The 15,799-nt window shown below is 48.1% G+C and overlaps 5 protein-coding genes across 5 annotated transcripts; 3 read left to right on the top strand and 2 right to left on the bottom strand.

Annotated features, from left to right (window-relative positions):
* Positions 1–3,272: 3,272 nt before the first annotated feature.
* F9C07_2123 (putative lipase/esterase) lies at positions 3,273–4,244 on the top strand (the record flags this gene model as incomplete). Its single annotated transcript, XM_041284945.1, has 1 exon — positions 3,273–4,244. The coding sequence occupies one exon, from the start codon at positions 3,273–3,275 to the stop codon at positions 4,242–4,244; it is 972 nt and encodes a 323-aa protein (XP_041143450.1).
* Positions 4,245–4,778: 534 nt separating this feature from the next.
* On the top strand, positions 4,779–6,231 carry F9C07_2124 (3-ketosteroid reductase; the record flags this gene model as incomplete). Its single annotated transcript, XM_041290188.1, has 2 exons — positions 4,779–4,846; positions 4,932–6,231. The coding sequence occupies 2 exons, from the start codon at positions 4,779–4,781 to the stop codon at positions 6,229–6,231; spliced, it is 1,368 nt and encodes a 455-aa protein (XP_041143449.1).
* A 106-nt stretch (positions 6,232–6,337) lies between these two features.
* Positions 6,338–8,528, bottom strand: F9C07_2125 (mannose-1-phosphate guanyltransferase). The gene is made up of 5 exons (XM_041290195.2): positions 8,302–8,528; positions 8,200–8,243; positions 7,967–8,113; positions 7,038–7,914; positions 6,338–6,984 (listed from the first exon to the last, which is right to left on the bottom strand). Exons 1-5 carry the CDS (start codon positions 8,306–8,308, stop codon positions 6,965–6,967), a joined length of 1,095 nt encoding a protein of 364 aa, XP_041143448.1. The 5' UTR covers positions 8,309–8,528; the 3' UTR covers positions 6,338–6,964.
* A 99-nt stretch (positions 8,529–8,627) lies between these two features.
* F9C07_2278113 (uncharacterized protein) lies at positions 8,628–10,986 on the bottom strand. Its single transcript, XM_041284941.2, has 2 exons — positions 9,288–10,986; positions 8,628–9,216 (listed from the first exon to the last, which is right to left on the bottom strand). Exon 1 carries the CDS (start codon positions 10,419–10,421, stop codon positions 9,330–9,332), a length of 1,092 nt encoding a protein of 363 aa, XP_041143447.2. The 5' UTR covers positions 10,422–10,986; the 3' UTR covers positions 8,628–9,216; positions 9,288–9,329.
* Positions 10,987–14,292, top strand: F9C07_2278112 (protein YME1). The gene is made up of 5 exons (XM_071510273.1): positions 10,987–11,230; positions 11,295–11,432; positions 11,517–11,631; positions 11,695–13,421; positions 13,474–14,292. The coding sequence occupies exons 1-5, from the start codon at positions 11,201–11,203 to the stop codon at positions 13,879–13,881; spliced, it is 2,418 nt and encodes an 805-aa protein (XP_071364002.1). The 5' UTR covers positions 10,987–11,200; the 3' UTR covers positions 13,882–14,292.
* The last annotated feature ends 1,507 nt before the right edge of the window (positions 14,293–15,799 follow it).

The following is a 15,799-nucleotide window of genomic DNA, read 5'->3' as shown; positions in this document are numbered from 1 at the left end:
CTTAATTGCTGGGGGTATCCCGAGTAAAAGCAATCTAACTCTGTCAGTTCGTAGCTGCAGATAGGAGAAGATGCATGCAGGGATGGCCATCATCGATGCATTCAAAGCATGTGGGAACTTCGATGATCTCGAGGCCAGGTACTCCGTATATACAGGAGACTATTTTCCTTGCGCATCCGGACCTGGACAGCAGGAGGTACCTTGCTCAATAATGAGAACATTGTTATTGAGCTATATACCGCCGCTATTCCGGTCATTCTTGCCATGTCGCTGTTCCATTACGACGACACTATGTATTGCTCCGTGATAGAAATGACTTAGAAGTAGTATCCCATGTTGATCATCTCATTCCCTGGTGATTTGTTTTGGAGTCGACTGTGCCACACTTTCTTACCGCTTTAATTTTTACGGCTTTAATATCTACATTATACATGGCTTGGCTATTATCTTCAAACCCCAGGCTCAGTGCTAACGATTCTCTAATTAACAGGTCTTCTTCACAGTGGCCCCTTTGATTGTCGGTGTGTACTAATATCTCTTTAGTTGAGACCAGAATTTAGTGGTCGATAGCTTCATTCGCTCTCTTGCATTCAATATACCAGGTGTACTAACTATTGCTGGGGATTCTTAACATTCACTACACTACAGGTTTATCCTCAAATATCCTTATCCAGCTTCAACCTTGTCACTTAATATGTTGACTCAAGTATTATTATAAACTAAGCATCTGTTGTTCAAGCGCACGTATGCGAGCGGTCCCAAACTTTGCCTATGTTATATATTTGCCTCAACAATCTGCTGGAAATTGTATATATATATATGGAGTATATATAGCGACAACAATTGCTAGTTAGACACCGCATACATGTATTTCCTGACTTGATGAGCACGGCTATATAGAGAGACCTCTACAACATATCCCTCGTATACTAAAACTGACGTTTTACATACGAAGTGGTCCTAGATATAGGACGTTTGCTGCTCTGCAAGCCGCAGTTGACCTGTATAAATCCTTCACTGCCAAGCAGATCACCGTTGAGCCCACCGGTCTTCTTGTGTAACAGGACAGAAAAGGCGATATGATGTCTAACGTTCCTCTATAGCTTTTGCCTGCAGGTTTCTAGCTATCATACGCGTAACAAGATAAACATACCTTATAATCGCCTAGATAGACTAGAGGTATGACCCTCGCTTTGCGCTGGCTTCATACAGTAGTAGGCACATAGGCTATCCTTTATTTTTGTTTATGTTCACACCACTTTTTCAGGAAGCAAAAGATTCTAAAATACGTTATTAGTTTAGTTGTTTCATTATCGAGTATGTCTATGTGCCTTTTGCTTTGAAATATGTTTTATCGATAAAGTTTGCTGTAGAATAAGGAAGCCTACTTGCAGAAGTAACGTTTGTTTTGTATCAATACTGGCGGTATACATCAGTGAGCCCCATGGACAGTGGAATCCATATCTCAGCACTGTGCAGCTAATGTCACGGGGCTTGTCTGTATGTAATTTACTCTCTGGTTCCAATCATGAATACAACCAGTTTCCTTCAGAGCCCGAAGCCTCTCGGTATACATCCTCATTGTACATCAGCATTCCCTCAATCTTTCGAATGTCCACTAAGAGGTACGTACATGCATATATACATATCAAAGACCGGTAGTTGATCTACATGCCTAATTCTAATCTATTCATCCTAGAAAGCCTAGAATAACAGCGACGTTAACCATCCCAGTCGATTCTGTGATCAATCGCGGCGAAGCGACCCTTCAGCTACCCAGGCACACTCCAGGACTACGTTACAAGGTCCTGTATCACTCCAAATGGTGACTATAAAAATCAAAAGCTACAAGATCTGTCCTGGAGTTTCGAGATGGGATCGCCGGGGGTGTTTCAATACCTCTTAACCTGGAGGGGCTAAAGCTGTCGGTCAATGGATTCTAGTTGACGCTGGACCATGGAAGGTCGCTGTTGACTAGAGTCTTACTTATATCGAGGCACCGTTTTGCACCTTAACTTGCCGGGGATGACATTTGAAAGGCCCTTTCTTACGTCGCAGACCAGGTTTCTGAAGAGTTATTTGGTCCTGAAGGAGACAAACAGGTATTCTGGGCTTCGCCAGAACGCGTGCTATCACCGTTATGTCAGTGGTTTGATCCTAGAAAAACTGGATCTCTTCATTCATTGACAGTTTCCCCGATCCCCAAATTCTGACTGGCCACACTTCGAACAGAAACGCAGATGCGTAATCAAAGTGTTCGATTATGCAAATAGAATAAGTTTATCCCATATGGAATAACTATCAGGATATGTTTTAAGACTTTTTGATTAAGCAGATCCCCAAAGTGACGATCAAATACCTCAGAGACAAGGACAATCAGCCCAAGAGGCGCTTGACCAAATTATGAGTAATAACTTCCTCGACTTCGACTGCAACAGTGATCGTCGAGAATGGCCACTCTCAATATCGCTTAGCTATTATCCTGAGCAATCACTGGACCTTTGAACAAGACGGCGAGGCAGGAGTACCGTGGAATCTTTGGGAGAAAGGGTGGAATTAATAAGGCAAATACCTTGGTATGAGTTTCGAGCTTGACGAAAGCCCACGCGATTTTACATAGATGTTTCAAATGCACAGCATCTACTCCACTTATCGCCCCTTCCTCAAGACAGCTTATCGGATTTTTTAACGACTAATTCGTCGCAGCCCGTTGCCTGACAGCGCGACTACAACACCGCGGCGTGAATCTACATGTCCTGAGATTGCCCCTATAACGCGAACAGATAAAACCGCCAACTAAGGCAAAAGAATTGATGTCAAGTCGTAATTAGTAAGCCGATATCACCATACATTCTCATTGTTGACTTCACCCATTAATTCTGACTCTAAATGTGAGCGCCTTGCAATGATTAGGAGCGGAGAGATTACAATAGAATATGCGAAAATCTCCGAGTCGGGTTGATTGTGCCTGCTTATGTGGCATTACCCAAAATGTACTAGCCACGGAGACTTTTTCCTACAGTCAACTCCTATCTGACGAACTACGCGTATACATTATCGGGCTGCGGAGTATCTATGGAATCTCTGTTGAATCAGTCACCATGGATTGTTCCGACATAAAGCCTGGGGGAGGATGGAATACACGGACGGAGCTTCAAGTCACCACATCGTATGCATCACCAAAACAACCATTACTATTCGATTCCCAGTTCAATTAAGCTCCTTCCATCTTGCAGCATAAAGACTTCTTGTATCTACACACCAATCCAAAGATGTCTTCTCAAATTCCGCGACCTGCGCTCAATCCAGAGCTTGCTCACGTGCATCAGGCCCTCCCCAAGATTGGGATGAGCACCAAGGAAGAGCTCGAATCTTACCGTCAATTTTTAGGATCGTCCTTCTCGCTGGAGGATGCGATCCGAGGCAGAGAGGATATGCTCTCTTACGAAGAACGAGACATCCCAGGGCCAGCCGGACCGATGAGGGCCACGATTTTTCGTCCAAAGAACCAGACTCGGCGAATAGAAGACAGACCGGGAGTTCTGTGCTTGCATGGCGGTGGGCTGGTCAGTGGGAATCGCTTTGTGGGAGTCATTGGCATGTTGGATTGGGTCGAGCCCCTTAGTGCTATCCTTGTAACTGCCGAATACCGCCTCGCTCCTGAGCATCCCCAGCCCGCAGCGCTAGAGGACAGTTATGCAGCACTCCAGTGGATGAACAATCACTCGACAGAACTCGGATTCAACCCGCACAAATTAGTTGTATGTGGTGGCTCGGCAGGCGGGAATCTCGCCGCCGGGGTTACGATACTTGCCCGCGACCGATCAGGACCTAAAATCTGCGCTCAAGTACTGATGTATCCATTACTCGACGATAGTAATCAGGGGCATTCTGTACAGCAATTTGGTGACCTTGCTCCGTGGACCGGGTCGAACACTTTCGATGCCTTGAGATACGCACTTGGCGAGAATCACGAGCATGCTGACATATATACCGTTCCCTCGCGCGCTACGAATCTCCACAGCTTGCCACCCACATTTATTGACGTTGGTGAGGCGGACGCATTCCGTGATGAAGATGTGTCTTATGCTGCGAACTTGTGGAAATCTGGTGTATCCACTGAGTTGCACGTATGGCCTGGTTGCTGGCATGGCTTCGATGCGTTTGTGCCAGATGCGCCTATTAGTCTGCAGGCGGGGGCTGTTCGTCTGACTTGGCTCAAAAAAGTGCTTGAAAACTCCTAATTGGGGTTATTAATTTGAGCATTGACGCATCATGTGGCGATGGGGTGGTGATGATATCTTTCCTTTGATTCAACTGTATATAGCTTCGATGTATTCGGTATTATTTTCCTGTACTTTCTACTTGAATAGTTAACTTGCTACACGTTATGGAATGGTCCAGCAGGAAAGTTGATCTATATAGATTCAGCTAGCTGTAAGGAGTTTTGTATTCCGCTCTATCAAAAGCGACTGAGAAGTTTAGTTTAGGTTTTATCGGTATAGTAGACCAACTAGAATAAGGTGTGTCTCATACCAGACGAAACTCGAGAGTCACTCTCGATAGAGACTCGGTTTTATATTGGGATCTTATAAAAGAATCGACTCTTGATTGCCAACCGAAAATGGATTAGCCAATGAATCCAGGCACACATAAGGTTAGGAAACTATTCCCCGTCAGGCCTAGCGCACAGGAACACATCCCCGTGAATCTCAATTAGTTTCCATCCTTCATCAATCTTCCTCTCGACGGACGTCAAACCAATCAATTGGCCCATCATGTTCAATTACGGAACCGACGAGGATCTCCAGGACAAGGCCTATATTCTCGTCACTGGTGCAAACAGGTATTGCGCCCCTCTATCCACAATTCCCAAACTCCCGCATCAATCAACCCCTATATCACGTTCAGCTCCCTAACTCGGTCTACAGTGGTCTCGGATTCTCGATATGCTGCCGTCTAGTCGATGAATTCCTCAACTCTCCTCAGCGCACAAACCAATCCTTAACCGTCATTTTCACCACCCGAAGTCCCAAGAAAGGAAACGACACCCTCCAACGCCTCCAGGACCATCTCCGCAAAACCTCCGCAACACACTCCCCCACCAGACGGGTAACCTTCGTCCCAGAGAGCGTAGACCTAAACAACCTCGTCTCCGTCCGCGCCCTCTCCCGCCGCCTGAACGATGAATACCCCAAACTCGACGCCATCATGCTCAACGCCGGCATTGGCGGCTGGTCAACCCTGAACTGGCCGCGAGCCATCTGGGGCGTCCTCACCGACCTCGTCCACGAAGTCTCCTGGCCCTCGTACAAGATCGCCCCCGCCGGCATGGTAACAGACTACCAGACCACAACGCTAGCAGCCCAAGAGCCCCGCCTAGGCTCCGTCTTCTGCGCAAACGTCTTCGGCCACTACATGCTAGCGCACAATGTTATGCCCCTGCTGCGACGGTCAGGACAGCCCAATGGCCCCGGCCGCGTCATCTGGGTCTCAAGCTTGGAAGCCACGGTGAAGATGTTCGACGTCGACGATATCCAGGGTCTCCGGACCACGGCGCCCTACGAATCCTCCAAGGCGTTGACCGACGTCTTAGCGCTAACGGCCGATCTCCCCAGTACCAAGCCCTTCGTGAAGAGTTTCTACTCCGTCGACGATAACAGAACCTATAATAGTGGATTCGGAAGACCTAGAATCACCAATGACGATAACTTAGCTCCGAATATGTACCTCTCTCACCCCGGAATCTGTGGCACGGGTATCATCCCGCTCTCCTGGCCGCTCTTTTACTCAATGCTTGCCATCTGCCTTTTTGCCCGGTTGCTTGGGTCTCCCTGGCATACGGTGTCGACTTATCTGGGTGCTTGTGCTCCTGTGTGGCTGGCGTTGTCCGCTCAGTCTGTGTTGGATACGGCCGAATCGCTGTATCGGCAGAATGGTGGGGGTAGAGCCAAATGGGGTTCCTCTACCAACTGGGTCGGCAAGGATACTCCGGCATCTACGGAAACTGACGGGTGGGGGTATGGTGGTGTTGTTGGCCCCGCTATTGTGGATGAGGATCGGTTGCGTCGGCGCAAAAGAGGCGCGGTGGACCTTACGGCGGAAGACAAGGAGAACTTCGAAGAGCTGGGGAGAAAGTGCTGGCAGAAAATGGAGGAGTTGAGAATCGAGTGGGATAAAATTCTTGATCTGGATGAAGTAAGCCCTGATGATTTTGGTCTGGGATTCTAAGGTCGCATATAGGTCTCAGCTCGGATTCTATATTATACGATAGATACCATGTCAGTCTTTGCATGTGTGATATTAATACAAGGCGCAGGCCGTACGCTAGTCCTTTCTTTGAAAATGCACAACTGCATTGTATTCTTTTTTTCCTGATTCTGCCTCCCATATTTACATTCCTTAACCCCGTGTCCACATACATCATTAGAATCCGATAAAGTATTAGCCCAATTGCCCATCATCCCCCGAGGAAGCAGACACGGTGCAACGAAGAAAGCACGAACGTGTTCGCAGGGCTGAAATGAAGAAACACAAAATTGAATGGTCTCAGAGCAATGTCAAACAAGATAGAACATAAATGAAAAGATTCGGCGCAAGGCAGTCAACGGGTCGGCAGCAACACGTATAGTGAAGAAACATAAGAAGCATGATTACTAAAATTCTGTAGAGGGCAGCGCTATCGCCATCAAGGCATTCAGCAGTTGCGTACGGTGGAGCAAGATAAGGAAATGGAATAAAAGATTTATGCAAGAAGGGGGAAGGTAAATAGAAAGGTGTCAGGACCGTCGTGTATTCCAAAAATTGGTCAAGACCTTGACCAAGGAAGCCTGGCAGGCTCAGGCCTGCTTGAAATCAATTTAAGTAAAAGAAACCGACTTCGGTCCTTTGCATCGGACGGTTTCGAGGTGCAGGCGACTGGAAGCAAAGTATTTGAAGACATGTCGACATGAGAAGAGGGGTTTTACATAATAATGGCGGGAACTAGTAGAAAAGTTAGAATCGATACGCGTTAGAAAAGCGAAGTGACCACGTACCATCAACGTTCTGCTTGATGCTCTTATGAGGAAGGATGGATCCACCATTAACATAGACTTCGTCTGCGATAGTAACGTCGTCACCCAGCACGGTAACATTCTCCAAACGAGCCCACCTGCCTACGGAGCTATTCCATCCGACAATGGTTGACTTAACCCAGGCATGGTCTTTGACCTTGCTGTTCTCTAGAAGCACACAACGCTGCAGACGAACTCCATCACCGACCACAACGTTGGGACCAATGACTACATTGGGACCAATGCGGCAATTCTTGCCAATCTTGGCGGAGGGGTCAACCATAACATTGCCACCGTACACGTAGGGTTCGGAGTTGGGTGCGAGCAGCTTCGAATTGCGCTTGGCGAGAGAAGTGAGGTATAGACAGGTGCCGCTGAGGAAGTCCTTAGGTTGACCAACGTCCATCCAGAAACCCTCCAGGTCAAAGGAGTGGAGCTGTCCGTCCTTGCAGATAGCCGGGAATGTCTCCTGCTCAATGGATGTCGGGCGCAGCTCAATGCGATTCAGCACACTAGGGTTCATGATGTAGATACCGGCGTTGATGCGGTTTCCAACGAATTCAACAGGCTTTTCGACAAAGCGGTCGATGCGCGAGGGGTGATTGGGCTTGTGAACAACGACGCCATACTTGGAGGGCTCGTCGACCTTAGTAACAACAATGGTACCTTCATCGCCATGCTTCTTATGGAACTCAGCCAGCTCCTTGAAGGGGTAGTCGCAGATGACATCGGAGTTTAGAACGAAGAATGGAGAGTCGTCCTTGCCCAAAATCTTTTCCGCTAACTTCAGGGGACCGGCAGTGCCCAGGGGTTCGGACTCGACGGAGAACTCGATTTTCACATTGTATTGTTCCTCATACTAGTTGCGGTAAGCATGAGCATGAGGGCTGACAATTTTTCAGCGGACGAACCTTCTTGAGGGCCGAAACCATGACATCTGGGCGGTAGTTAACAGCCAGGACAATATCCGTGACACCAGCAGCAGCCAAGCTCTCGACTTGGTGCAAAATCATGGGACGGTTCCCAAATTCCACCAGGGGTTTGGGAAGGGTCAATGTCTAGTTGAGCGACCATATCTGTCAGTATGGGATCGTAGGGAGCCAGTATGTTCAACGTCACGATCGTCGGCGGGGGAGATGCTCACCAACGGACGGAGACGGGTACCAAACCCTCCGACAAGAATGAGAGCTGCAATCAAATCAAGTTAGCAAAGAGGAGTGGATACTGTACGGAGAGGAGCACATACCCTTCATGATTATATAGTGGGACGGAAGTTAAGAGAGAGAAGTGTTAATATGGTGGTATATTGTAGGAACCGGCGGCGATGGTTGTTTTGAACGAGTGACCGAGGGATAAGGGGGGGTAAAGCGAAAGGAAGTGGGGGAATAAAGAATTCTAAAGCCCGCACGAGGGAGATAACGATGACAGTGTAAAGTGAATATGGGGACTGAGATCAATCGGTCGAGGGAACGGCCGTTGACAGATCGAACGATGTCAACCAGAAGAAGAAAGGAAAAGGAGGAGGAGGAGAGGAAAATAAAGATCAATTATAACAAGCAGTGAACACCTGGCGGTTGGAGGCCCAGCATGTATGTATGGGAGATGTACCTGTATTAGATGCACATGGTTTAGGGGGTGCCGGAGATGGTATGGTAAGGTATCAGGTACCACCAAGAATAGAGGTCCGCCATTGCACGTTTGCAGCCAGCGCCACAATGCACCATCCCCGACGAATAATTGTACAGTATTGCCGGTACAGCCTCGGGGCCTAGATCTGTTTTGGGAAGTCGGATCAGGTGCTTCGTGGGGCCATTAGTACATTACGCCCCCTAAATTTAAAGGAACATCCTGTAAGGAGCAAAGTTCTTACCCAACATAATCAAAAAAAAAGGAGGCATTCAAAATTATAATACACGAATGAGTTCCAATTGACTGTAATGGGTCCCCCCGGTTTCCTTACAGCATGTACTTTCTTTTTTATGTAGAGCATGATGCTTATACTGTGGATGGATGCATATGCGGATAAACTTTATTAACGTCCTGCAATCTTACCCCCTACACGACTATGGTCTCCTTAGCGTTGCACTCAACTTTGTGATAGGTACTACTGCGAAAAGTAAGTAGTATGTACCACGGGGTATTCGGAGTCGGCATCCCGTCCCTGTATCTCCTGATCAGTTGTCAAGAATCAAGGTTAAGAATGCGCTTCTGGTGACCTTTCTGTAACCTTACCTTCAGGTATGTCAAATACCTCCTCCTACAGAGTTGTTCTAATTATAAACTCGACGAATCCTCTTGCGTATCTGGAGGTAAAGTCGGTCCACGTTTCGTGGGCTTCCTTGCGTCACCGCCTGCTGATTCCGTCGTGGTGCTCACGAAACGTCTGATCCACTCGCGCACCTTTCTCGCTTTCACCCGCAGTAGTTCATCGTTCTTGGTTGTCGTATCATGGTTAATGAGACTCCTTGCACTGTACATACCACCTGCGTCTGTTACGTCGACCCGCTGTCGATGGAGTAGATCAACTTTGGTGGTCCCTTTCCTGAGACTCTGCCCGTAAACCCGTTCCCGGAAGGTGCTTAATCCTACCATGCGCAACAAAACAATGTCTCGTGGCCGCAAAGTCTCCAGCGTTTGGCGAAGCTCATGACTCTCGTCATGATGACCTGGGGCGATGCTTTGTTCCATGGGGGGAAGCCAAAACGTAACTCCGAATCCGCTTCTTGTGTCATCCCCCACTACCATTTCGACAAGGTCTAGTTCGTTCTTCCATCGCCGCGTCACAATGCGACGCGGTGGTCGAATTGTAACAATTCCGACGATGAGATTCGCCGTCATAGTTTGTGGTACGATGGATGTCAGGTACGCAGCGCTTGGAACGTTTTGAAGATCTGTAATACCTCCTTGGATGGGCAACTCCAACACAAGGGATTCTTCTGTTGCGATAGAAGTCCCTGTGCTGTCGGGCCATATGTCACTTTCTTTCATGGAATCCCCGAGGTGGATGCCCGGGGCAGTAATCTCAAACGTCTCATGAACGGTGAAAGAATGGTCGTAAAACTGAGTCAGAGTTGAATCTTCTGAGGTAGTTAATAAGCCGCTAGGCGTTACAAGATCTTGAGTCGTGAGGAAGCGGGCGCCTCTATCTTTACCCAATTCCAGGTTTTCGCCAAGTGCCTCCAAAGATCTCCCATCCTGTAACAGCCTCCATTTTACAGATCCAGGATCTGTGAAAGGCAATTCGTCTCCATTGTGAGTATCCGAACTATGAAATGGAGAGATAGGTGCCGTGAGAAGCTCATCTTCGTTCCACTGGAGGCTTCGTATCGTGGGGGCTCCCATGAGAAAAATGAGCTTTCTAGACATAGCTGTAGGGATTCAGCCGGAAAATGGCCATTAATCAAAGAATGGTAGCTTTATGAATGTTCTGTGTCCGGCCAGCTTCAAACCTCGAATGGCGGTGCTTTGCTTCTGTAGATGACGAACTCGCCAACTGTGAATAGATTCCAGCCTAGGAATGACGGGAACATTGAGAGCAGGAGTGTTGAGTCTTAATTATATGTCTCAACACTGCAGTCTTTGTGGTAATAAATAAACATTCAAGTAGCTGGCGATGACGAGGACGGTCTATGATGTCCGGTGGTTCAGAAGGAACCGATCTGAACCATGGATTGCTGCCAAACAGACCTTCATGGTTTTACGATACTGTAACACGGATTCCACTGAATAACAAGCACGACAAGATTCGAATCGAAAGGACAAAGTTTTGTGATTTTTAAGTAAAATGGATAGACATTATTAATATTAGGTCACCATATGCTGCCAAAGTTGCTTTACAAGACCAGTTCTGCCTGAGGCACATAAAATCCACGTGATCTGGTTCCCCCTACGGCCGAGCATTCGAGTCGAAGTGGCAATGTTCCGCCGGGCGAATTTCGCCGCCGCATCCACCGATGAAGGTACCATCATCGTTGTTGTTCATCCACCCGACGCTTTTATCTTGGCCATCATCTGCTCCTGATCTGATCAGTGATGGCATTTGCGTTCACTAAGAGATAATCTCGTCTCACCTAGTGTTTGTTCTCACATATATCTCCGAGGGGTAGATCCTGCTCCGCGGCCCTGCGCCGCACCTTCGGTCTACCATGGCCTTTCAACTTCCGATTCCTAAGCCTGTAAGCACCATCTGCCTCCGTGCTTGTATGTATCGTTTTGTCTAACTATTTAACTACCAACCAGAATATCTCGGCTGTGACATCGGATATCTGGCCTTCGATGTCAAAACTTCTCAATGCGCCTTGGAAGAACGTCGAGCGCAGCCCTGCTACCTCCGGTCCCGCCGCCTCCCAGGGTCTCTCTCAACGCACGGCTGGGGAAGTAAGTTTCAGCGGCACACGGCATACCATTTAGGGCTGATTTAGCGTTATGTATGATGAGTGGAGTTTACTGACGATACTGTAGGGATCAAGTCATGTTTCGCTGCCGGAGTTTCTCGACACGGTGCCCTCCGAAGCCTTGAGACTGGGGATACGTAGCAAGCCCGTGCACCATCTCTGGTCACGTTCTTTCTCCAAAGGTAAGTCTCGCTCTCCCCTTCCTCCACTTCCGGTAAATCGTTTTAATACGGTGGGCTTCTCAGAATCTACACTTTGGATTGCGCCGTCTCTAGTCTCCCGTCAGCCCCACTCGTCGTCATTTCGCTCCTACTCTACGTTGACTTCTTTGGACCGTCTTCGCCACGCGCCTAGTGTTATAGGGCTTTCAAGGTTGCAGCAACAGCGTTTCATATTTGGAGGACCATCCCACGGTTTATTGGCGCAGAAAGAGAAAACTGCGAACAGCAACCCCAATAGTGCAAACGCCCAAAATGCTTTCTACCAGGCCCTTCTTCGGGCCAATATGCCAGCGATTGTTGTTGAACGGTATAAAAGTGGTCATTTTGCTACCAATTCTCTTTCGGAAGCGATTTATTTCAAGGCCTTACAACGTGTTGGTGGAACCGATGCTGCTGCTTTGTCGGCCGCGGCGTCGGCCCAAGTTGGTAACTCGAATCTCAATTCTGAACAACTCCAAGCTATCGGACAGGCTGTTGCGGCTCAGAACCACGGTGGCAATGCCGGTATGTCGACCAAGGCAAACGGCACCGGTGCCAAAGAGGCTCCACTATATGTCGTTGTGGAGGAGTCGCTAGGCAGCGCCGTATTCCGATGGGTCAAGTTCTTGTTGTATTTTGGCTTCTTCACGTACATGTCTCTCGTCTTGGTCACTATCCTTGTGGAAACTACTGGTGTTCTGAAGAATATTAAAGGTCCTCAGAACAACGAAGCTCAGCCTCAGCAACAGACCGTCCGATTCACCGATGTGCATGGCTGCGACGAAGCTAAGGAAGAACTTCAGGAGCTGGTTGAATTCCTGCTGAACCCAGAACGATTTTCCTCTCTTGGTGGCAAGTTGCCGAAGGGCGTGCTTCTTGTTGGCCCTCCTGGTACCGGAAAGACGCTGCTGGCCCGTGCCGTAGCAGGAGAGGCTGGTGTGCCTTTCTTCTACATGTCTGGTTCTGAGTTCGACGAAGTGTACGTTGGTGTAGGTGCCAAGCGTGTCCGTGAACTGTTCACTCAAGCACGAAGCAAGGCACCTGCTATCATCTTCATTGATGAGCTGGATGCCATAGGTGCGAAGAGGAACGAAAGGGATGCGGCCTATGTTAAACAGACACTGAACCAGCTTCTCACGGAACTTGACGGATTCTCGCAGACCAGTGGAGTGATCATCATCGCCGCAACAAACTACCCTCAGTTGCTCGACAAGGCATTGACTCGACCCGGTCGATTTGATCGACGGGTAGTTGTTGATCTTCCTGATGTGCGGGGCCGTATGGATATCCTCAGACACCACATGAAAGATGTCCAAATCAGCACGGATGTTGATGTTGCTGTCATTGCGCGCGGTACCCCTGGTTTTTCAGGTGCTGACCTGGAGAATCTCGTTAACCAGGCTGCCATCTTCGCAAGCAGGAACAAGCAGGCAAAGGTTGGCCCGAGAGACTTTGACTGGGCTAAGGACAAAATCATGATGGGCGCAGAAGCTCGCAGCCGGGTTATCCAAGACAAGGACAAACTTCTTACCGCGTACCACGAGGCTGGTCACGCCTTGGTTGCTTACTTTTCGCCCTCGTCGACGCCACTTTACAAGATCACCATCGTCCCTCGCGGGATGGCTTTGGGTGTAACTCATTTCTTGCCTGAGATGGATACGGTTTCTAGGAACTATACCGAATACTTGTCTGACATCGACGTTTCCATGGGCGGCAAGGCAGCAGAGGAGCTTATATTTGGGCCTGACAAGGTCACTAGCGGCATCTCAGCGGTAAGCTTCTCATACTCTTCATTATTTGGGACTATTTGCTAATCATCTGTAGGATATCCAACAAGCCACAGAGACGGCTTTCACTCTGGTAACCCGGTTTGGGTACTCCAAGAAACTCGGAAATGTTGATCTTTCCACCAACTATGACAGCTTGTCCTCTGAGACTAAGCAGGAGATCGAAGGCGAAGTTCGACGCCTTGTCGAGGAAGCCCGCATGCGCGCTACGAACATTCTGACCGAAAAGCGCCATGAGCTGGAATTGCTGACCAAGGCGTTGATTGAATACGAAACATTGACCAAAGAGGAGATGGAAAAGGTGTTGAAAGGCGAGAAGCTCGAGAAGCTGGAATCAAGAGCATCGGCGCCACTCAAACTGCCCGAGGCCCTACAGGCGGCCAGGTTGAATCCGTCCACCTCGGCTGAAGGGCCGCCGACGTCGACTGCGTCGGATGTCAATTAAGCGGTTCTCGATTCATCATCCTCCTAGCTTATAGGGAACCCTCCCTTTTTCATTATTCCTCCTCTATAACTCCTCTCCGTTTGTTGATTGTTAAATGCATCAAGGATGAAGATCCTTCTTCTTGGGTGCTTTCATGGACCAGTTCCTTGGACCGTTATATTTTTAGTGTATCCGGTGTTAATTCCTGCGTCTTCTTTTCTTCATTTTTCTACTCGTCTCTGTTCCTGATATCTATTTTTTATGGAATACTAAATAACCGTGCATATGACATCTGGCATATGGGGTTTGGGAGGTGAGCGACGGCAAGCGAATGATTTGGCTGTATTGTAGTGTACATACATGGATATCAATGAGAAATTGTATGCTAACCTCATGTTCTATATTCGATCTATCCTAAGCATATCCAGATCTTGCTCGAGTATGCGTGGTCTAAACCCACGATCCCTGTATAATGGAGTTCCGCCTTGCTTAAGCCTGCCTAGGGAGATAGTCCTGACCAAGTCGCGCGAGTATCCACGCTGGTCAGACCCGATATGCTTTGTGAGACCAATTGTAATTCAAGCTACAGTATGGCTCGTGAAACACCTCACTACTCAATGGAGTCGATTCTTGATCAGTTTATTTATGCTTGAATGCTTCTTTCGAAGTCGACTACGAGCCATCCAGGTTTTCTGGTGTTTATTGATTCATTTTCTATTAATGTGCCTCCTTGGAGATTAATCACAAGGTATTTCAGTACCCTATCTCGCTAGTTCGCCCTACAGACCTAGTGCACTCAATCTGGCTACACCAAGTCGACAATCGTAGCTTTCAACGGAGCGTGTTGGTCACTTTCCGTCGTCTCCAGGGATATATACACTGTGAATGTGTGCATGAGAAAGCCGGCAATATTGCCTTACCCCGAATTTGACGCTCGAGGTGTAGGCTATCGCTAAGAGGTGCGCGGAAATCTTCTGCCTAGGGAACCATCTCTCCTTTATGTGTATAGTACTGAAGGAGAACATTGGGTTGGTATTAATAAACTCGAGCTGAGACATACCATCAATAAACAATGGGACACATCCAAGACCAAGAATCGAGGTCCAGATAACCCCAGCTTGTAGCACATCTTGAATGGCAGTCTGAGTGGAGGGTTTCTACAGCCATCTTCCCTACTTTGGCCCAATCAGCTGTTAGCCACGGAGCAGCAACAGCTCATAAAGGTAGTACCAATGAGAAAGACCCAACCGTGCCTGATGAAAGGATACAGGGCTCCTTAAGGGCCATGTTCGCGTACTATATGGCCGCAGTCCTGCTTGGTGCCTTGTGCTTGGAGAACGTGTATCAAATGGAAGTAGGGAAGACCAGGAGGACGAGAGAATAGTAGATCAAGAGGCAAGAAGAAGTTCAAGGGTATTGTTACTGGAATGTTGAGGGGAACTGCCGTTGACAGGTGACTTGACCACCTGACTCACCTGCTAAAGCGGCAATGTTCAGGCAGAGTAGGACAAGGCTACTGGGACTTAGTAGGTAGTAGTAAGTACCTGAGTCCCAAAATCGGCTGTAGGTCACCCCACCTTGCCTTGTCTCTAATAATGCACAGACAGCCGTGTGCATCATATGATGCATGAGATCTTCGGGTATAAAACACCTTGAAACCCCTGTCTATTGTCCTTACCGAAGGGGACATACCTTTTGTCTATAGTTTGTCATTAGTCACCAGAGCCATACCTACTCGACTTGAATAACGGTGGGCAAAGTTAGCCTGCTGATATATGCATTGAATTTCTAAATATTTATAAGAACTACCTGATGTAATGATCGGGTATCCAAAAAGACACTCCACCGCCGAGTTGGCCCGTACCCAGAACCCCAAGACATGAAAATAATAGAGAAAAAGAACAGAAAGACAACGCTAAATCGCAAGTTTCATCCCAGA

This window comes from Aspergillus flavus, chromosome 2 (genome assembly GCF_009017415.1).
Source record: "Aspergillus flavus chromosome 2, complete sequence".
Taxonomy (NCBI): Eukaryota; Fungi; Ascomycota; class Eurotiomycetes; order Eurotiales; family Aspergillaceae; genus Aspergillus; species Aspergillus flavus.
The sequence above is the reverse complement of the archived record's forward strand: the minus strand, read 5'-3'. Positions and strand labels throughout refer to the sequence as shown.